Consider the following 22,682-nt stretch of genomic DNA (forward strand, 5'->3'; position numbering starts at 1 on the left):
GCGAGAGAATGCAGACTAGCTAATAGTTGCCGTTTTACATTTTGTTCCTAACAACCCTAACCCCGACCCTCAGAATTACAGAATCCAACTCCTTATAGTTGAGCTACTGCAGCAACCCAGAACACTTGAAAAAAAAAAAGAAGAGACTTTTTAACCAATACATTATTTATTGTAGGTCATAATTCTTCTTTTGATATATTTCCTATATTACAGGTGCAATGCAGTATAAAAACAAAACATTTCTATTCAAAGGATACTTAACATTTCAACGAGTGACCACAGAGAAGTGCTCTAAATACTTGACCAGGCTACTCCTGCAGAAATCTTAAAGGGACGTGGGGGACTGTGGAGGTTTTTATGAAGGCGACCACCATAATGAGTCCTTTAAATTCATTACAAAAGCACATTCACGTTTATTAGCACCTGCACCAGTGTTGCTGTTTAGAGAGAGTTGAAGCATACAGTAAGTCACTGTCCTGGTTCAATGCATTTCAGAGGAGGCTGTCGCTGAGTGCATGAGTCACTACTTTACGCTCACCAAAGACAACACTTGGGGATTACTACTGCACAAGACAACCGTTTCCTTCTGAGTGAACCGAAAGGTCTCCATTCCAACACAACTCTGATGACCTTTGTAAGAACCTCACGCAAGCCTCGTGAACTGGAAACTTAGCAGGAATTGTTTTACAATTCAAACCTACTGAGAAACCCTAATCGCGCATCATGACTTAAGACTGGTCTTTGTGAAATTTTCATTTCATTTTCCCCTCTTTTTTGTTTTTGTTTTTAGTGCTAACATTTATTAACATAAAGAACAGAGGAAATACTTTCAGGATTAAAAAAGTGTAAACTTCCACAAAATATAAAACGGATACATTCGCATCATAAATTATAAACATATAGTCATGCATTTGTTCACAGGGCTGCAAACCATTTATTCTTAGATTTTATCTTATAAATAAAATATTTCTCACGTGGTATGTCATGATTATTTACATTATTATTCATTAGTATTTCAATGCATTAGTGTATGGGGATGCTCCCAGAGTGGGGGTTAGTGAACTAAAGGACTTGCGGTGGTTGACTCGGTACCTATTTTGACTACAAACAGTCGTGAATGTCTGAATTCTCAGATTATCGCTCAAACTGACAAAATGAAAAGAGAGTCGGGTTATGAAAAGTGTGTGTCACATGGGGGGGTTTTGCCAGCCAGTGTACTTGGGAGCCCTCATAACTTTGTTAAAGACGTGATCCCTCATGACATGCTGCACTGGCTGACTGGTGCACTGTGACGGTTCCATGTATGGTGATAAGAGGTATTTAAGTCCAGGTGTCTATGGGGGTCCCGTGTGAGGCGCCTGTGGTGACCCTTGATAGGCTTGAGGGGGCGGCACCCACGCTCCAGCGCTGGGAGGTCGGCTCGGCTCTCCGCTGCCCGACTGGTCCAGCTCGGCGCTGTCGCAGTCCGAATCGTCACACAGGACTCGACCCTGAGGAGAGAGTGGTAGACGTACGTGCGTTGCAATTCTCAGGAAAGAAGACAAGCAGATCCCTCGCACCGGCGTACCTCATTTGGATTCTGCTCGCTTTCCAGCTTTGCTTTGGCCTGACCCAGCATTCCGTCTCTCTCTGACAGGCCGTCGGAAGCCTGCGCCGGATCCGTGTTGTCTGCTGGGATCTCTGAGCCCTGAGAGAGGAGGTCGTCACTGCGGTAGTCCAACCTGTCATCCGTGTTGGTGCTGACAACGTCGGGGGTGCCGCTGTGGGAGTGGTCTGTAGTGTGGCCCTCCTCGCCGTCCGAAACCGACAGGTTCTCCGAGCTGAAGGTTGACACCGACTGACACTTGGTGATACTCGTCGGACGTCTGAGGAATGCGACGCAGTTTGGTAGCGCAATTGTTATTTGAGCTCCAAGCACATTGGAAGCGTGTCAGAGAAAACGCCTCTATAAATTCACGATAGCTAAAGAGCAAAAGTTACTCACCGTCTCCGTGGCAACTCAACCTCACTGTCAACTTCACCCTCCTCCTCTTCTGATGACACCCCACGCCTCTGGAGTGACCATCAGTAATAAATTGTTAAAAAGAAAAAAACAGTTCCTGGGCAATTCTGGGAACAGATTCTGTCTTCTCACCTGTTTTCGTGTAATAGCTGCCCTGTACAGAATGGCTGAAGGTGTGAGGTGCTGACTGCCGATTCCCCCTGAAGCCCCCCGGGGCAATCTCACAGCGCCTGCTCCATCCTCTTTATCCTCCCCCGCGTCATGGGGCAAACGGGGAGACCCAAGAGATCCGCGCCCTGCTGCTGCCCCCCTCCCACAAGGCGAGTCGGGGCTGCTAGAGAAGGGGAATGATGCTGCGTCCTCGCTAGGAGTGTCGCTGCGCGGGGGAGTTTCTGTGAGATCATCCAGACCGGCGGCCCCCACCTCTGATTCCCCTAATCCCGCAGAGGCGCTGAGGCTTCCTCCTCTTTCCAGCCCGCCGACGGGTGGCTCCTCTTTTACCTGGCCGCCCACCTTTAGCGTGGTGCAGATCAGGTCAGGGCTGGAGGAGGATATCTGCCTTTGCTGTTGCTCGTTGTTGAGACCCCGCAAGGCTGCAGAGGGCTCCATCGGCTGCTTGGAGGAATCAGTGGCCGAGCTGTTAACCTGGGCCACCGTCTCTCTATTGGGAGATGACTGATTGGCTTTAAGTCCTGCCAGATCTCCGCTGCTGCCTTTTCCAGGTTTGCGGTGGCGGGTTTTTACCCTCCGAGACCGACTGGGAGAAGTGGAGCTCCTCGTGGGGCAGGTTGGGATAGTGACTTGCATTACAGAGGAATCCATTTTGGGAATGATTACCTCAGACTTAAGGATGTCTGGCCTGAAAGTAGGGGAGGGAAACAAAAAATAAAAATCTATCATCTTCGCAGCAGAGAATCAATGTTTGGTTTAATAACTGAAATGAGATCGCACCGCTTTCCTGAGGGCAGTTTCTGGGGGACATTTCTCTTCTTGATGAGCTTGTCCATGCTGTTGGAAGAGCCGCTCTGCCTGGAGCTGTGGTGCTTGAAAAATCCGGGATACTTCTTATCCAAGGATTGCTCCCTCCTGCAGATAAACACCGAGCAGGTGGCCTTGTAAAAATTGTTCTCATGAACCAAAGACAGAATGTTTGAACGAATTTAATCGAACCTCTGCAGCTCTTTTTCTTTGAGCTCCAGCTGCAGCATGACAGCGCTGAGCTCCATGTAAAGGTTGTTAGCCCTCTCCAGTTTCCTCTCATAGTGCTCCCGAATGTCTAAAGCATGTCTGACAAAAGTGGGGGAAAAAAAAGCCGGCTGATGTCATCGTGCATACGCATGAGAGAATCCCAATCCTCAGCAACTGGCGTGCACTCAAGGCAAGTCATCCACCCGCGGGGATGGACAAACATGTGACATCAAGAAATGGCACAGACTCAGTGAAAAGTGCCCTCATTCGAGTGCGCAAACACAATAAGAGCACAAGCAGGCCCGTCGCTGCCAATGCGCAGAGCACCATCTCGTCCTTGGGGACACACTGCGAGATCGTCTTGTGTGCACGTGCGTCATGCGTGCACAGGCTCGGGGAGTAACGAAATACATTACATCACTTAGTCAGGATACAGAAAAAACTGTAATTGTATTCCATTACCATTGCAGAAAAAAAACGTAATCCGATTACTTGCACATTTAATAAACGTGGAGTATTTTGCAAAATTACATTTTTAATGTGGGGAGAGGGACGGCACAGTCCTCGCCGCTCTTAAACTTGTTGGCCAAACAAGATTTTGAGGAGTTCCCGCGTATAGGTTATTGTTGGCCGACAATTAAATGACTGAGACAGGTCAGAGCTGGCTGGATACATGTTGGTTTTAGCAGTCACCTTCAAAAGTGACTCGAAGGGAATTGATGGTGACTGTTTTGAATCATCTTCACTGTAGGACTTATTCATTTTGAATAACATTTACAAAGAAACGTGCAAAGTGTCAAAATCATCCAGACTGCTTGTTATTATGGTGGAGCGCTAAGAGCTAGCATGCTAGCCCTACGCACGCAACCTGCAAGTATAGGCTACCTCGTCACGAATCACCCACAGCTTTACTATTCAAATGCCATATTAACAATATCATCTGCTAGATTTGTCACGTGGGAATAAAAAAAATGCAAACGTTATGCTATGTATCAGTCACAGAACGTGTGCGTTTGTATGAGATGGGGAGTGGTGGGGGTGAAGCGAACTTCTATTTTCCACAAGTTAGTCTGTGTCTCTCACATTTCTTGTGCTTTGGATTTGAATTGTGGGTGCTCAGGCTTCCTCCAGCACTCCAAAACCATGCATATTAAACAGCCATAAAACAGAAAAGACCAGAGAAATATATAAATATAAACATCGTATTGAGTTTTTTTTTTTTTTTGTTTGTTTGTTGAATTTTTTCAACATATCTAGTCACAGTATGGTACTTAGTATTATGGCACTTGATTACATTGCTAACTACATTTTTTAACAGGTAACTAGTAACTGTATATGTATCCACTTAGCCGTTAGCCGTCCCCCCCCCACAGACCCGCACAAACATTTTCAGGCCATGAAAAATTGTTGTATCGGGTTGGGGTGGTGGGCACCATCTGACTAGCAACGGTCCTGAGCACAACTGTCCAAAGGAAACGCTGGGCAATTCTGGGATTGCATTTAAAAAACCCAAACCTGAGCTCTTCTCTGCGTCGGTTGATCAGCTCCTCATCGAGTCGGTGCAGACAAGTACCCTCGGATTTAATCTTCTCAAAGTGCTGTTTCACCTCCTCTCGCCATTCAGCCTGATGAGAGCACATTTTCGTTAAGCAGCTGCGTCTAGTTAGAGCTGACTTGAGAGGTGGTTCTCTTTTGTTGGCAGACAACAGATCAGATGACTAAGCAAGACTGTGTGGGTGATTAGTGATGTACATCTCTATATGCAGTATACTGGATGTACATTATATAGAAGCAAGCCTATGTTCTTTAGCATACCCAATATGGAAACTTAAAACTTAAACTTTGGGGCTAAATTAGATGATACAGACCTCACGTTACCAAAATTCACAGACACATTCCAAAGTCAAAGTCTTCCCAGAAGATTAGAAGCAGTTCAAAAGGCAGTGAGTGGAGACATATTTTTGCATATTTTTTAACAACTTGACTGGGTGGAGTAGTGACCATGTGCCCCAGTAGGCTAATTGTCCACATGGCAGATTTTCATATTCACCATGCAGTATCCTCTCTTTAATTTGTCAGGGGGTAAGACAAGCAAAACTACCTGGGACTTGAAGTATGTCTCCTGAGGAGTGGACAGAACGTCAGCTGAGGCTATGTCCAGGTGGAGAAGGATCTGACGGAAAGAAGGCCGATTCCTGGGTTTGCAGTTCCTGCAAAAGCCAAAATTGAACACAATTGTGTAGCGCGTATGCATAAACTGCAATATGAATCCTCAAAATACAGTCAAACAATGTCTGCATGCACGACTCATAACCATTGTTTAATCTCTTACTCTATTTGTTTATGTATGCCTCTAATACTCACAGCCTCACGTCCGATATACAATATATTGCTCACCAGCATTGTCTGAGGAGGATCTTGAAGCCATCAGGGCAGCTCTCAGGTATGGGCAGCTGCAGGCTGTTGTTTCCGACACCCCAGATGATGGCAGATGAATCCACATCTTTGTAAGGGATCTCTCCGGTGAGCATCTCCCACAGCACCACTCCAAATGACCTTAAAGTCAGGTTAAAGCTTGAATATATACAGTCTTATGAGGTCAAAAAGAGAAAGAGAAAATCATGATACAAAATTGTTGCTTCTAGTCACAAAGGCTAGAAGATTTAGAACATTTTCTCCGCCAGAAAGATACTTGGTTCCACAGATTACACCTACCAGATGTCCACCTTTTCTGACACTGGCTCATTCCGGATGACCTCAGGAGCCATCCAGGCTACGGTGCCTGCAAAAGACATCTTTGTGCTCTTGTCACTGAGCTCCTTTGAGGTTCCGAAGTCCGAGATCTTTACAAGGTCATCGTGTGTGATCAGCATGCTGGAAAAACATGGGACAACCCATTGTAGCACCAAAAGCATCGTGTTCTTTCCAAAAAGCACCCGTAAAGTGGGATGCGATGAATCGGCGACTTACTTGGGGGACTTGAGGTCTCGGTGTATGATCTTATGAAGGTGTAGGTAGTTCATGCCGCCTGCGATACCCATGGACCAGTCGACCAGGAGTGAGGGGGTGATTTTACGACCTGCTCTCAGCACCTCATAGAGTTGGCCTTGGGCACAGTATTCCATCAAGATACAATAACAAGGAGCCTGGGTACACACACCCCTAGATGGAAACACAGCGATTAGATAAGAGCACAATATTAATGGCAGACTGATGTGGATAAATAATTTGAATGAAGTTTATGAAAGTTTCCCTACTTGAAAGTAATGATGTTGGGGTGCTTGAGTTTGCGAAGGTGTTTGATTTCAGTCTCCTTGATGTCGCGCACTTTCTTTACAGCCACATCATCTCCATGGAACTTGCCGAGAAAGACTGCACCTTGCGCCCCACTGCCCACCCACTGCAGGTCTGAGATCTCCTCAAATGGAACCTCCCAACACTCTGTGCAGGGACCAGCGAGTAGAAACAACATACGCTTGATAAATGGGAGAATGAATCACCGAGTATCTTTTACATAGCAGCAAGACGTGTACAACCGCTCCCTGACAAGAGGCATTTCATTCGTTTCTGTCCCACGGTGTTCGTGACGTTTCCAAATCGGGTCAATGGGGACGTGAGCGGTCAGATTGCGCTTCACTGTGAACCAGGCATCTTGCAATGCAAATGCTGACATGCCAAACAAAAGATAGATCGCGACTAATTAATCGATGGAGCGACATACTGTATCGACAGACAGACGATAGTGTGATTTCACGTTTGTTGTTGTTGTCCTTTTTAAAAGAAAATTGAAGGGAAGATATGTGTCATCCACACCTAAATAACAGAGAGTACTTGGCCACTAAAGAGAAACGCAGCAGGCACAGCCAAAGAGAGAAGCAAATCTATTCTTCATGAGGTCCACTGAAGTGTGAAGCTCTCTGGAGGCTCGCTTTAGCAGAGACAGATGCACACAACGCTTTCCCCAGCTAGCTGCTAAAACTCACTTTGTCTGATTTGTGTAAACAGTTAACACTGGCATTCTGGTGTTAGACATAATTAAAACACCGTATTGGCTAATCAGCGACTTACTTAATCCCCTCATGTTTACACTGTGAAGATTGCGGGACAGCACTCTCACTTGTGATCTATACAACCAATGGAAATCTTTATCCGTTGGTCGCCGTTTTCAAGAGTGTGAGCGATGGCGTAAAACCTTACTAACAAAACGGAGGTAATTGTTAGGGGCAGTAAGGAAAATACGGTGGCTCCCACATTCCAAAAACTTGCATGGCAGGTTAATTGGACACTCTAAATTGCCCCTAGGGGTGTTTGTGAGTGCGAATCCTAAAAAGCATACAGCTCATTCAGACTGCTGCATCTCGACCAAAAGCAAGGAGATCAGAGCATATGACTCCAGTCCTAAAAGCTTTACACTGGCTCCCAGTCAGCTGCAGAATAGATCTGAAGATTCTGCCACTGCTCAAGCAATCACTGAATGGTTTTGGTCCTCCGAGGTCTGCATACTCGTGTCAATTAGTGGAGCCCAAGTTTCAAAGCAAACATGGTGAAGCTGCATTTATCTGTAATGCTGCACTTAAATGGAATAAGTTGCCAAAAGAAGTGAAGTCAGCCCCAAATATAAATGCTTCTGAATCCAGTTTAAATTTATGCTCTTATTCCACATTACATTGATTAAGATCTTTTAAACATTTCTAAGTTTGATAATTTCGAAAATGGACTTTGTATTTATTTCCTTTTCTTTTAAATGTCTTTACATCTTTTGTTTGAAAACGTGTTCAAATGTTATCACTGTAAGCTCTATTAGTAATTCTAATGAGACATTTTTGTTCTCTTTGCTCTGCCTTTGAATGTGTTCAGCTGTTCTTTGTAAATGCTTTCAGGTGTTGTGCTTTTGGTTGTGTGAAGCACATTGAGTTGCCTTGTCCATGAAATTCTCCATACAAAATAATTGGCCTTACCTTACTCACTTTTTGTCAGGTGGAGCTGATCCAAAGGACATCCTAAGCAAATAATTTCAGATCTCACGTACCTTCATGGCTATGCTTGTGTTCAGTGGAGTAGGCCTTTCCGATCATGGTCCACACAGGTTTTAGGCATCCAAACAAACCCTCCAAAAAACCTCCACTACCCGATTGGAGCCGAATATTCTCGGAATGGCTCCGAACGGCACCAGCCTCCGGACTGTGGCCTGCCTCGGCGCCACTGCCACACTGGCAGGCGTCATGTTCGTGTAGTTTTAGCACACTGTTATCAAAGTGGCCTGAAGGTCCATCACTAGGGGTGGGACTGCTGCCTCCCGGTGCCCCCAACCCACTAGTGTCAATAGACAGCACGTTTCGGAGGACACACTGTGTGGGGGTCAGGTCCGTTTCCGGGGTGCAGGCGGGGGTGTCACCATCAAGTCTTCGATAGGGGGTTTCTGATACCGGGGTACTGAAGCCTGACAGGGAAGGGGAAGGGGCACGGGGCTCATGGATACAGGTCCCACTCATCAGGGGTTTCCCCAACCCAGCGGGTTAGGGTGGATGGAGGATGGACAGCTGAGAATATGACCTATAGGAAAAGATAATGAAATGCATTGTTATTGCTGAGGAAAAAAAAACATCTCTCTTATTCAAGTTATAGGAAATAAAGGCAAGGCAGCCCTGTATGGTGGAACCATCGCATGTCTGCTTTACAGTTAAGCCCAAAGTTGGCTAGGAAAGGCTCCATCCAGCTCACTTATGACATCAAGAGCACAATTAAGCATTATGGAAAATGGATGGATGAAAAAAAAAAAACATGGGCAAACTGCCAGTCCTGAGGCGCTGCTATGGAGATTTGTGCAGGACCCATTTCACCAAAGACGTCTTCCTGTAGTGCTTCGTATGATTGAATGGACTTTCACACTATATCAACTGATATTACAAAGCATCAGAATATGTGTTAAATGCTGTCCACTCAGCATCCATTGCATGCCTGGTCATCCTGCATGGGGATTTGCCCATCTGTGGTCCCTTCTCAAGGTTTCTCAATTTTCCCCAGATTTTTTTTTTCCTTGCCCTCCTGGGGGTTAACATCAGGGGATGTCGTTAATATTTGTCAACGGTGGGCATTAGAAGCCCTTTGAGATGTTCCTGTGATAAAGGGCTACATAAATACATTTGACTTGGCACATTTCTGCAAACTAAACCCTGTCTGCATGAGTCGTGCAGAAAATCCTCATTCCACTATGAATGGAAGCCCGTGCAGCCTGCCCAGTGGTGCCATCAACCAGAGTAGAAATGGGCTTTATGAATGAGTCGACGAAAGCATGGTGCTGGTGCTCAGTTACCTGCACTTCACGAGATGACGGCACCCCTCAAACTCCATCCCCCTATATGACTCCTTCCATACATCAAGTATGAAGTGTGTGCATGCCTGGAGAATGATGAATTGCATAATCGAGTGTTTTTGTGTGCAGGGAGGGGGGGGGGGGTGATGTGCCCATTTCATACAGTAAATCCCACAGCGGCTCCGTGACTTGGACTGCACCAGCGTATGAGAAAGAACCACGGCCGAAAACGGAGCGTGGAAATCAGCCGATAAACAATCGGTGGGCCTGTCCGATGTGCACGCGCGCACGCACGCGGCCATGCATGCATGCAGGAAGCTCAATCTTAAAATAACCGAGGATGTGATGTTGACACTTAGCAGTCGACGTGCAGCGTGCATTGCAAGCCCGATGCCTACTACGCTGCGTGCCAAGTCAAAGTGCCGCAGCGTCGGTACATTTACTCAATGTTGGCACCGGCGCAAATGATACAGAATGTGCGCTTCCTCGTCACACACATACGATCTTCAACCAACCACCGTCGATGGTTCGTTTGTCTTTCAAACAGCATCCGTTTTCTGGCGTAGCGTGAGCGGCGCCGCACTGAGCGTCACGCGCAAAAGCACGCACCGTGATGGAAGACTTTTCACGTTTCATTAGAATTGAAGCGGTTAGTATGACATTCCCATACCTTTCTGCCCGCTTGTTGTCGCGTTGTCAAGTGAAAGGGTGGGCTCGGCTTTCTGTTATCCTCACGATGAACAACCAATCGTCCCTCCCCCCCAACTCTCCCGCCCGTCTGCCGTCTCTTCTATTTCCCGTCCTGTAATCCAGCAGTTTTACGTCGCCGGGACGGATCCCAGCGGGCAAATGTGTATCGATAGCTGGGGAACCATGCAACGTGCAGGCGCGCTGGCTTTCGGGGGGCGGGGGTGGGGGTGGGGGGTGGGGGGAGCTGTCTCACTCCCAGTGCTGAATTGACGTCACGTAGGTAGGTGACGAGAGATACCGCAAGGGGGCGCTACAACCCTCTAAAAAAAACAATAATCTAGGCTTTTGCTTCGACACCCCACAAGCATTTGTCATTGTGGATTGAGTATTTTGGTTTGCCACATGGCAGCAGAGGTGGAAAAAGTACTCGCACTCTGTACCGAAGTAGAAGTCCAGACTCTATAGCAAGTAAAAGCACAAGTGGAAGTACGGTTAAAGATATGTAAAGGTACTGATTCAACTCCTGTACTTGAAGTGGAAGTCAATACAAACAGATTTTTTTTTCAAGAATATGTTCTCTGCAGGCCCACCAGTTAAAACACGGCATTCTGATTAATATTGTGTTTGTGGAATATGAGTTAAGTTGCAAAATCCACCCGTTTTTAGCCATCTCAGGTGCGGCCATTTTGTCACTTCTGTTGATTAAAAATTATATCACAGATGCTCAGGGCTCAGATAACGACCAATCATGGCTCAGCTTCAGAAAACAGGGGAGCTGTGATTGGTCATTACTTGAGCCCTGAACAACTGTGATGGCATTTTCAATCGACAGAAGTGACAAAATGGCCGCCCCCGGAGATGGCTAAAAACGGGTGGATTAACTCTTGTTCCACAAACGTAATATTTCTCAGAATGCCTTGTCTCAACTAGTGAGCCTGCATAGAACACATTCTTGAAAAAAATATGTTTGGGTTGACTTCCAATTTAAGTAAAGATTAAAAAAAAGTAGCCTACATGACTTTATTTTTGTAGCCAACAGCATCAAACAATTATGTTAACTAAGGTCATGGATGGGGAGTAGACTATATTGAGTCTTCAAATCTATTGCTGTCATCGTTAATGCTCCCTGGTTCACATTCCTTGATGTCACTGTTTTTTTCTGTCTTGTAAGACCTCAAGACCTCAATCAATCAACTTAACTTTTTCTGTCACTGCTTATGCCTTTTTTTTAAGTCTGTGTCTTCTGAACAAAGCAAATACTCTATTGTGCCAATGTAGTACGTACAAAGTACAGATATCTGCTTTCAAATGTTACAATTATGAGTAAAACATAGAGAAGAAAAACTAAATACCAGTACTCAATTCTCAAGTAAGGAGCAGATACATGGGGGAAGAAAATCTACTTAAGTACCCTAATAAAGTATTTGTACTTAGTTACTTCCCACCACTACATGGCAGCCAGCATCTATCCTGCCGACAAAAAATCCTGTCTGGCATCGGAGAGGCTGGTTTGAGGCATACCACCTTTCAAACACACAATTAAATTAAATGGCTGCACAAAGAACACAAATGCATTAGAAAGATAATGATATTTGTAGGCTACAAACTTGATTAAGGAAGAATGAATCGTTACAAATCAGCCATAACCTGGATGTATATTGAAATGAAATATTAATAAATACAATGAGTTCACCACCATCTTGCTCTAAGTGGCAATTTAATGTTAACTTTAACGTTCTCATTATCTTTATTCCATCCATCCATTATCCACACCGCTTATTGTTATTTCAAATTCAAATGGTGCATTGTGTGGAGTTCTCTTATTAGTTAAGGCGCACATACAACAAATCAAATAGATTATAGCAGTTGGCCTTTTAAAGCCTGTTCCAAACTTTGAATCCCGGAATTTTGGAGAGAGGTTTGTAAAGCAGAAAACAAGCATTTGGAGAATATCCTTTGTATAATACGTTCATCCGTTTTATATAAAGCTTGACCTTTGGGGTTACGGCTGAAGCAGAGCCTAATTAACTTGTCACCAGTCAATTGCACGGCACTCAACTCAACTTTATTTATAGAGCACTATAAAAACAACCGCAGCTACATACAGAGTGGTGTACATAAAGTACAAATCAGACATATAAAAACAAAGACAGTCAAAAACAATGACTTACTAACACAAAAATTGTAAATAATAAAAAACGAAAACAGCACTATTTTCCTGTAGATGCTTAAGGGACTAGCTGACTCCAAAATAAAGGGCATTACACTAATTCAGCCGAGATGTAACGAAGTTGTTTAAGTTCTGTTGTGTTAAAGGCTTTACTATTGTACATACAAACAACAACTTACACTCACATTCACAACTAAGCTAAAGTCTTGAATGAACATGGATGATTTCAGACTGTGGGAGGGAGCCGGAGTACCTTAGAAAATGCACAAAAGAACACAAGCTGAAATATGTGCCACCAGAACCTGAATCTGAATGATTTATATTTGAATTTGAATCACTAAACTTGAATAAGTGCATTGAACAACGGAGTCTGAATTACATATATTGAGTATGCATTGTTTAAATTGAGTATTTACTTTGAAAAATTGAATCAGAATTGAGAGAGATCATGCCAACTCCACACACGAAGGCTGGGGCCTCGATTGGAACGTCAGTACTGTGAGGCACCACTACTACACCGTGACAAGACAAGGCAAGGCAGTTTTATTTACGGTATACAGCACATTTCATACACAAAAGCACAACACCTAAAATCACTTACAAACAAATAGCTAAAGACACAAAGGCAAAGCAAAGAGAACAAAAGTAGCATACTAAGAATTATTAAAAGAACATACATTAACAACATCTAAATGCTTTTAAAAATAAAAGATTTAAGGCATTTAAAAGCAAAATAAAGGAATAAAAAGTAGCTTTATAAATTACTGACGGTGAAATTTATTGAAATTGATAAAATTATTTGACAGCATTTACACTTGGACAAGCAACACACTGTGCTGCATGTGTCATCCATTTGTTGCAAAAAAAAAAAAAAAAACTACATGAAAACTTTAGTTAAAATGTTTCGCTATTTGATAACTAAATATTGTTCGGATCAATCCGCGACCCTTGTGAGGATGAGCGGTATAGATAGTGGATTGATGGATGTTCGGATCATTCGTTATGCAATGTCAACATCTGTCCTCAAGAGGGCATTGCTTTAGTGTGCAGGATTGAAATCATTACGTACTGTTTGTCCCTCTTGCCGACCCGTATGCTTCCACGGCGGGATTCAAGCGTTTGAAGTAGCGAAGATAGTTTTGTCAAGACGTTATTTTTTGTTCATCAAAAACATAGCGAACGACATTTAACCTGTCATAAGGTAACTTAAATGTCGTACCAATTAAAGATCAAATATTGTTATACGAATCGTGCTGACATCTGTGTAGTTGGCGACAGTGTGCCTACTAACAGTGTTAGCGTAGCACTAGCATCAGCACTTAGTGTGTTGACTTATAACAAGCGATTGATTTTATTTGTTTAGGCTTTGTTCCACCTCCCTCCAAAAGATGTGTTCTCTGGCTTTGTTTCCCCCTCCTCGCCCCCCTGGACAGACGACTCTGTGTGAGTCCAACAACGAGCTCCTAACCGGGTGCAACGCGGAGGAGAGGCTACAGCAGGTCTAGTCTAACTTAACCTAACCCAACATAACCTATTGTTGACAGATGCGCTGTTCCTATGCTTGTTATACCGATTCTAACTTGTACATCATTATAACCAGAGGTGGGTTGATTAGCCCAAAATTGTACTCAAGTAAGAGTACAGTTACGTTGGAAAAATAGTACTCGAGTACAAGTAATAAGTAGTACCCCCTAAATGATTACGGTATTTGAGTAGGAGTAGATAAGTATTCAGTATACGAGATTAGATAAGTATTCAAAACACTACTCAAGTACTGAGTAACTTTGGATTTTTTTTTTCACCAGAGCAAAAAAATAAAAAGTAACATGTTGATGTGCAAATTCAGCCATTGTCCAGCAATGTAGCTGTCACTAGAAAAATAAAATAGTTCCATTGCTTTTTTTTTTATCTGTATTTTTTATAGTGATGGACAAATTAAGCTTCAAGAAGCCATTGTGATGATTGTTACTCCTCTGTATATTTTAAAATTGAAATTTAATACATTTCCATAGCATTAGCCTTTATCTTTAACTATCACAAGTGCTTCATGAAGCTTCATTCTCCCAAACACTTAAAAAAAAGTGTTTCTTTAAGGAAAAACAGCAATGGAACCTATTTTTGCATTTTTCATAAGGAGATTCATAAGAGTAAGAGAACTGCTTTCTTTGGGATTCTGTTAATTTAGTGTACCCCTTCCGCTTTTTGGAGTGTATCATCTTTTGACAGAAATAAATGAAATATCAACGAGGCTACAGGGAATTAATACATCACAATAGAGTCATCACCGCACCAGGATAGTTCAATATTCTGTGAACTAGATATTTAAAGAAACAACAACAATACATGCATAGTGCCTAACAGAAGCAAATATTTGCTTTAGTTACCAAAATGACTGAATGAAGAAGATTCCAGTTGACCAAGTTCATTGATAAATTATAGACTTTTTAGTAGCTGCTTGTAGGTTTTATGACACCAACCTGTAAAATTGCACTTCAACCATAGTTGGGGTATACGTGTCTGTGTTTGTGTGCGTGTATACGTATGTACTGTACATATGTGTGCGTGTTTGTTTGGGAGAGAGACTATAGCATGTACTCCAAAAGATGCACCTTTGACAGTTTGGCTACATATGCCCGTAAAACTGTTAGCATATATGCAACCAAAAGAAGTTAACAACAATAGAAATATCTACAACTTACAGCAACATGCTTTCTCAAGTTAGATGTTGAGCTTTAGTAGTCTGAAATTTTCACAATTAGGCAGACACACAGCTCAGTATGAAACATTGATTCACTATGAAACGTTTTTTTTTTTTATACACTTCTTCAGCCGTTCTTCACGGAAGTGAGTCACTTTGACAGGCCTGCAAAGACTTCACGGGGTCATGTGGCTGCCTGGCTCAGTTTGATTGGTGAAATGGAGTTAAACGTCACTAGTTGACTACATTTGATTGGTGAAGAGCGCCCGAACAGGAAGTCTCACGGGCACCCCCCCCCAAAAAAAAAAAAGAATTGATCGACAAGCAATAAATTGCAGTAAATTAATAAATAGCCAAATATAAAAATAATGAACGGAATGCATGAAATAAATGTACTGTTTCTTCTTAACATATATACTCAAGTAAAACTATGTTGCGTCAAATTACTCTGGAAAATACGATTTATCCCAAAATGACTTATTTGTTTTTATATAATACAGTACAAACTGCTGGTTGGTGCTTCATCTCATGGTGATATTGTATGTTCTGTACAGGACTCAAGTTCTCTGAGTTTGTACTTCCCCCGAGAGTCCCTCAAGCTGCACAGTCGCACTGAGAGCAGCAGCAAGGCGGCCTTCCTGGACCACTCTGAGACGTTGTGGATGAGGAGTGCAACAGCTTGGTATGCACGTTGCACAATGCAGTATATGGCAGTATCCCAAATCATGACACAGTTTTGCCTTCACGCGGCTTGGACAAGACAGGGTTTGTTTGATTCCTAAAATATTTGCAAGCAACCGAGTAGATACAGTATTTATACTTGGGGCAGGGGCATATGTTAGTCTTTTGTCAGGGAGAGAAAAACAATTTGAGACAACAATCGGACAATTATTCCCGTTATACCGAAATATTGCCAGCAAAATCTTGACATGAAGGTTTAAAAGTACCCACTAGAAAATGACCTTAATCATGTCAATGCATTTCTTTTTTGTGCATGTCAGTAGCAGTGTTTACACAGAGTAACTTGATTGCAGTACATAGGTATCAGTTAATCACAACCAGTTCATGTTTCATATTGATAAACATAAACACTGATAGCTAACTGGAGATTGAAATGCAAAATTCAAGCTATTTAGATGGGATGGATTGATTGATTTAACAAAATAATTATTATTGCATCTGTGGTTTGCATTGAAGTAAAACATCACTATCGTGATCGGATCTATGTGTCAGAAAAGGTTTCTTTTTCATTCAGGCGGGATGGTGGTTTCACAGGGCTACTGAATGAAATCACCAACTCCCATGAAGAGGGTACGTGAGTCATTATGAACGAGTGACATTTACAAATGTGCATGTACTGTAAGTCTGTTGCTCTTTTTGCACAGTGCCGAAATGGTTGTCTGTAAGTTCTGGGTGCATCCTGGCGTTGCTGCAGAGAGTCTCTTCCTTTCACAGCTCCTTGTTTCCTCATCTCACAGTAAGCCTCTGCCTGATCATTCAGTCAAGTGGTGTGGGTGAATAGATGACATAATGTTGGCTGCGTCATGTTGAAGTGTGTTTCTATTTGTCCTGTGGTCTGTAGTTGAGCAGCGAGGACATGATCGCAGAATTTTCACAAGCGCTGAACTGGTGAGTGACAACTGTCAGGCCAGGATTTGGCCAAAACCATAAACACGGGGTGGCCAGAGTAGCAGTCCTATCAGTGGCCATTTCAGTTTTTGTAAAGTCATAAGGGCCCCACAGCTGTATGAAGAAATGTGATGCTAGTGCTATATTCGAATAAATATTTACGATTTTATCGAATGAGCATTATAACAGTTCCTTATTAGACCCTATTAGAATTGTTATTGCGTAAATGAATAGCCGTTTGGGAGTTTTAATGCCCCAAAACTCAGAAATTGTTGCAAGCGCCTTTATCCTGCAGTGGCTGACATTAAGCTTTTTTTAAGCCAGGGCCGCCGTGAGCCAAGTTTTGGTGGTCAGTATTCATAATATAATACAATAAATTCCCATTAAGAAGTCGTAAATTGGGACACTTGTAAATCCAGGTAACCCCTATCTTGTCTGCAACACAAACCCCCAAAACTGACTGTGTAGTGCCCCATGAAAAATTAGTCCCAAACACCAATTGCACCAATCAGCAAGAAATTAACCCAATTGTTTTTAGTGTGTGTGAGCTTTCACACAATATTGCAATAAATATCATACTGTGACATCAGTACTGTGAGAAACCAAACCATGAGCTCTTGATATTGTTACAGCAGGTTTGTCCGATGAAAATGTAATTTCGGCCCGCGATAGGATTGTGAGGAAAAATTTCTGTTTTACACAAAGTCAGCAATATGGTGTGTTTGGAGGACTCGTTTGAATGTGGTGATGGATGGATTACATTCATCAATCAAGGTACCAAATTATAGTTTTTTATACAATTTAATTTTTATATAAAATTAAGCAAATTATACATTTTATTGAAGAAACTCTAAATGTCTCCCCGCAATTGGTTATGTAAAAAAATACATCAAGCGGCCAAGATAGATTATGGAAAAAAAAAAAAAAAAATGCACTTGTAATCCTTTTTGCACTTTAGGCTCTCAAATGTTTAGCCACAATTTTTAATAACCAAGCCTTATGATTTAGTTAATCCCGAAAATGAGTGAAAAATATTCCCTCAGTTTAAATCTGTAACCGTGTGTGATGTGTCTGCTTTGTCAGGTCAGACTGCGTGGTGCGGGCCTTTGCCTGGCATCCTCACACTGATAAATTTGCCGTTGCCCTGTTGGATGACTCAATTAAGATCTACAATCCTAAAAGGTGATGAATCTTCCATGCTTATAACATCCTGAGAGATGATGAGTGTTTTTCTCAAGAAGCTCATTTCCTGGCCGCGTCTTTGTTTGTCTGAACTCGTAGTGCCACGACTCCGACCCTGAAGCACCGTCTACAGAGGAGTGTCGCAGCAGTGCAGTGGAAGCCGCTGTGTGCATCTGGACTCGCTGTGGCTTGCCAGAACTGTTTACTGGTCTGGCATGTGGACCCTTGCTCGCTATCCACCAGGCATGTAAATGGTCACATGCTTGTATCCCGTAGTTATTGTACATCTTGGCTTCATTACCCTGTCAGAATGTTTGTGAACATGCGTGGCAGCAAAGTCATCTGGCTCCTTAAAGTGGAAAGTCAACCCAATTTTTTTTTAGTTGAAACAAGGAATTCTCATAATTATTGCGTTTGTGCAATAAGAATTAATCCACCCGTTTTTAGCCATCCCTGGGGGTGGCCATTTTGTCATTTGGGAAGACTGATATGACATGACAACTTCTCAGGTAACAACCAATCACAGCTCACCTGTTTTCTGAAGCTGAGCCATTGGTCGTTATCTGAGGCCTGAGCATCTGCGATGTCATTTTTAGTCGAAGTGACAAAATGGTCGGCCATTGAGATGGCTAAAACGGGTGGATTTAGCTGCTTAACTCATATTGCACAAACGCAATATCAAACAGAATGCTGCGTTTCAACTACTGGGCCTGCATAGAACATATTCTTGAAAAAAAGAAGTTTGGGTTGACTTCCGCTTTAAGAAGCAATCTATCTTGCGTAACATCTGCTGACACTTCATACATTCAAACAACAGTGATAGAAAATAAGGCCTAAATCATTTTTTTAAAACAGTATTTTACCCTGTTTTCTCAACGTCATAATGCTTGTTCGTTTACTTGTGGTGCCATCGGAAAGCTTTGTCTTTTACCACCCGAAAGAACACGTAACATTTCATGTCCTACATGTGTGTCTCGCTCCTCTTGAGCAGGCCTTCGTCTGGATGCGCGCAGGTTTTGTCTCGTCCCGGCCACTCACCAATCACTTCCATTGCGTGGTCACCAAACGGCTCTCTCCTCGTGTCGGCCTCACCTACGGACACAGCAATGATGGTACAAGCCAGGCTTCACCGTAGTCCACCATCATTTGTTGAATGTGCCGAATTGTCAGTGTTGTTACCTGCGTGATCTCTTTCAGGTGTGGGATGTCGCAGCAGAGAGCTGTGTGCCGCTCCAGCGTGTCGGAGGCGGCGGGGTCAGCTTTCTGTCCTGGTCCACAGATGGGAGCCATCTTCTTGCCTCAACACCATCTGCTCTCTTCAGGTTCAGCATTCAAATTCGTCTCATTTCTAGACTGAATATTGTTATGCTGCTGGAATGGCGCATTGCAATTGTGGCTCTTTCAGCCGTCTGCTCTCTGTGACTTTGGAAAATCAATATGACTGTGTTTGTTTTTCAAATGCAATCCTGAATTTGATTTATGGCGCTCTTGTAGCATTAAAACAAAACGTTTGTCTTTTTGCCGCTCAAAATATGCGTCATGATGTGTGACACCAGGCGCCAAGATCTATTGAGCTAGTTGACCCCCAGGAGGCAAATCATGGATAAATCCAAGAAAAATAATGTTATGGAAGAAAACAGAACATTTAATGCTACGCCCTACATGAACTATATCAAAAACAAACATCGCACACGCCTTAAAGATGACAGCTCACAATTGTGTGAAAATGAATTTGATGTCTAAGGTACATGAGCAAAAATCACATTAACCAGGTAAAATATCGTTGCTGTCCTATAAGAAACACTTCTGTCCAATTTTGGGGAAAAAATGTGGAAATGTACAGTATATTTTACATAAAGTAAAATAGTTCTTTTTAATTCAAGTTGACAGATGACTGCAAGTGCCACGTGATAGAATTATGACTGAATATGGAAGAAGATAGCTTTTTCTTGGTTCACTGCAGGTGGATAATTTGTTTGGCTTTAAGTTCATAAATATGAGTTGGACTCAAATAGACATTAGCTGTTTTGTTTGAAAGTAAGCTTCAACAAAGTGCCGCCCCCCACCCCCCCAGAGTTCAAAATGTGTTTGTCACATGCAGAAATCAATGTTTTTATTTGATGTAGCTGTTCATTTATTTCATAAATGCAACACACTAGTTTTGATGATGACCTCCTTATTCTTCAGGGTCTGGGAGACCAGAATGTGGACGTGTGAGCGTTGGCCGTGTGAGAAAGGCCGCTGCCAGGTGAGCTTTGCCGTCACATTTCAATGACACTCTCATTTCAGAGGGTTTGTGACTTCAAAGCAACTTTTTTGTTTGGTTTAGTCTGGCTGTTGGAGTCCAGATGGGAGTAGACTTCTCTTCACCATCCAGGGAGAAACCGTTATCTACGCTCTCATCTTCAGTGACACACCAGGTTGTTACATGCTAAATGGAGATAGCTTGCCAGAATGTCAACACACCAGTGCCACTCGTTTCTCTTCATAAATGAAATGGGAATCTAATATTGGTTCATAGCCTTAATTTAAGAAACATCCCAACCTTTTTTTTTTACTGCGAATGTATTTGTATATGTTCAGTATATGTATATGCGAGGTGCCAGGTTTCATGTACGCACATGGAGCAGGTCTCCAACCACATTAAAAGCTAACCTGAACTCTACATGAGCAAGCGCTCGGCAACGGAGGCAATTGCATTGTGCCCCATACAAGTGTGGTTTTGTTCAACTGTCATTATTTGGTGTCCTCGCAGGCACATCAAAAGGATCACAAGCAGCATCAGTGGTGGCCGACCTGTCGCAGACAACTTTTAACACGCCAGAGGGAGATGTCACGTAAGGGCTGTAATCTGAAAAGCTAGCCCTAAAAAAACGCAAGTGTATCATATATGTGACCACCAAGTTTATTTATGCAGTGTTGGTGGAGAGATCCAGTCTCTGACTTGGGATCCGAGAGGAGAGAGACTTGCTGTGCTTCTCAACGGTCATTGCTGATCTATTTTCTATCCTCCTAGAACCTCACATTGACTACGTTTACGTTCTCGAATTTTCTCATTTATTATCGGCCAGATGATGACAATACTATGACTAAAAGGACAATGCCATGTAACAGCCGTTTCTGATGGCAGTGGCCAATTGATCGGAGTGCCGCTATTAAATCCTTGTTGTGGCGTAAGGAAGACGCATGCTAAACAAATTATACATCGCATACTGTTCTTTCGCTTCCATTTCTTCTACTTTTGGCTGTTGGCATGTACTTTTGGTCCATTACCGCCATCTTCTTTAGCATGCTATTAAGCGGGTGGCCATTGGCGGTAATGCACGACTGCTAGTACTGCTACTTCTCCTTCTTCTGCCTTTTGGCAGTTAGCAAATATTTTTGGTGCATTACTGCCAGTGGAAAGAAGGTGGCAGTAATGCACAGAAAGTCAACATGATTAGGAAATGGGGATCTTGGGTGCCAGTTTGTGCTCACACCTGAGTATAAGTCACAGAACCAGCCAATTTATGAAAGAAAGTGTGGCTTAAAGTCCGAAAAATACAATAACCATCCAATTATATTACGCAGAGTATTCTCACCGCACTTGTATCGTTGTTGACATTACATACAACAGTTGCTAATGACTGGCCTTTCAGGTGATCCGCAAGCAAACCGGCCTGCAGTAATTCCTGTGTTTAAGACCAGAACAAAGCCTATTTTCGAACTTTTGCCATGGTAGGTGTTTTCCATCTCTGGTTGTGTTTCATACGTACGTGCTGTAGTGTCAAAGGAAATGTATCCAAATGTTAAAATCGCTTTGTCCTTCCTATCTTTAGCGGTTTTGTTCAAGGGGATCTCGGTGCAGAACCGAGACTGCTGCAGTTCCACCCAAATTTTCAGCATGGAGCTCTCCTCACTGTGGTCAGTAATATCGTTGATTCTCATACTCCATTTAGAAAATATTATGGTGTTTTCTTACCAGAACAGACTTATATAGTGTGTGTTTCACTCCATAGTGTTGGTCCACCGGAAGAATTACCCATGTGCCTTTCTACTTCCAAAGTGGCAACATCAGCCGGTTTCGGCTGAATGGCAGTCCATCGCTACCACGCCCTCAAGAACATTCTGCTGACCAAGCCAATCAGTCGCTTTTTACTGAGCTCATGTCATGACCTTCAATCCCATGATGGTATCACAAATATTTTCCATCTTGTTCTTGTCAATAAAATGTATTGAAGAAATTTTTAAACTGATTCCCCGTCTGAAATTTTTAAGAGAAGACAAAACTACGGAAGTATGATTCTGTTTTCATAACTTCGGAAAGGACAAAGGACTTTGTTAACAGATTGCCTTGCTCTCAATTTGCCTTAATTGCCCAGCTTAGTTCTCATATGGACACTTCTCAAATTTTTGCATGCATGTTCATTCTATTCTGGATCATGGAAGAATTTAGTCCCTAACTTCAAACAGTTACCGACAGTTTCCACTAAATGATCAACATCTTTATTTGTCCTTTCATTCTTTTAAGGTGCCATAGTGTGTGCCATGTTCATATTTTAACTTTTTGACTTCCAAACTGATCTTTTCAGAACCCCAAAATGTTCACAATCTTTAATTTTCCCTCACCCCATGTTGAATCCATTAAAAAAAAAAAAATCGAATTGAATATGTACATTAAAGGTATTTACTAAGCATGTCGAGGTGTAGTTTCCGCACAATCTCTTGATAAAGCACCAGCGCACAGGGAAGTCTGAGGTTGGCATTTATTACTCAGGAAAGTAGGCAGACCACAGTACACGGCAGCACGATGAACTTGATTGGTGTGCCA

General features: G+C 42.8%; 2 protein-coding genes across 4 annotated transcripts; one reads left to right on the top strand and one right to left on the bottom strand.

Annotated features, from left to right (window-relative positions):
• Positions 1–160: 160 nt before the first annotated feature.
• Positions 161–10,400, bottom strand: map3k12 (mitogen-activated protein kinase kinase kinase 12). Of its 2 annotated transcripts, none has more exons than XM_086015897.1 (14): positions 10,174–10,400; positions 8,220–8,743; positions 6,448–6,631; positions 6,161–6,352; positions 5,906–6,064; positions 5,588–5,746; positions 5,292–5,400; positions 4,706–4,815; positions 3,173–3,289; positions 2,954–3,088; positions 2,135–2,861; positions 1,985–2,052; positions 1,568–1,820; positions 161–1,490 (listed from the first exon to the last, which is right to left on the bottom strand). In XM_086015897.1, the coding sequence occupies exons 2-14, from the start codon at positions 8,680–8,682 to the stop codon at positions 1,335–1,337; spliced, it is 2,832 nt and encodes a 943-aa protein (XP_085872023.1). In that variant the 5' UTR covers positions 8,683–8,743; positions 10,174–10,400; the 3' UTR covers positions 161–1,334. The 2 variants fall into 2 exon arrangements, with proteins under 2 accessions (XP_085872023.1, XP_085871938.1); XM_086015812.1 differs by having other exon boundaries at positions 1,568–1,865.
• A 2,998-nt stretch (positions 10,401–13,398) lies between these two features.
• On the top strand, positions 13,399–22,103 carry aaas (achalasia, adrenocortical insufficiency, alacrimia). 2 transcript variants are annotated; one of them, XM_086016027.1, is made up of 17 exons: positions 13,399–13,564; positions 13,727–13,862; positions 15,616–15,743; positions 16,317–16,372; positions 16,447–16,538; positions 16,644–16,690; positions 17,774–17,872; positions 17,972–18,115; positions 18,864–18,984; positions 19,070–19,194; positions 20,060–20,120; positions 20,202–20,292; positions 20,628–20,709; positions 20,790–20,857; positions 21,511–21,589; positions 21,691–21,775; positions 21,871–22,103. In XM_086016027.1, the coding sequence occupies exons 2-17, from the start codon at positions 13,752–13,754 to the stop codon at positions 22,024–22,026; spliced, it is 1,545 nt and encodes a 514-aa protein (XP_085872153.1). In that variant the 5' UTR covers positions 13,399–13,564; positions 13,727–13,751; the 3' UTR covers positions 22,027–22,103. The 2 variants fall into 2 exon arrangements, with proteins under 2 accessions (XP_085872153.1, XP_085872233.1); XM_086016107.1 differs by having other exon boundaries at positions 13,402–13,564; positions 13,797–13,862.
• The last annotated feature ends 579 nt before the right edge of the window (positions 22,104–22,682 follow it).

This window comes from Filicampus tigris, chromosome 1, assembly GCF_054856515.1.
Source record: "Filicampus tigris isolate MCC_2025a chromosome 1, RoL_Ftig_1.0, whole genome shotgun sequence".
NCBI classification, from domain to species: Eukaryota; Metazoa; Chordata; class Actinopteri; order Syngnathiformes; family Syngnathidae; genus Filicampus; species Filicampus tigris.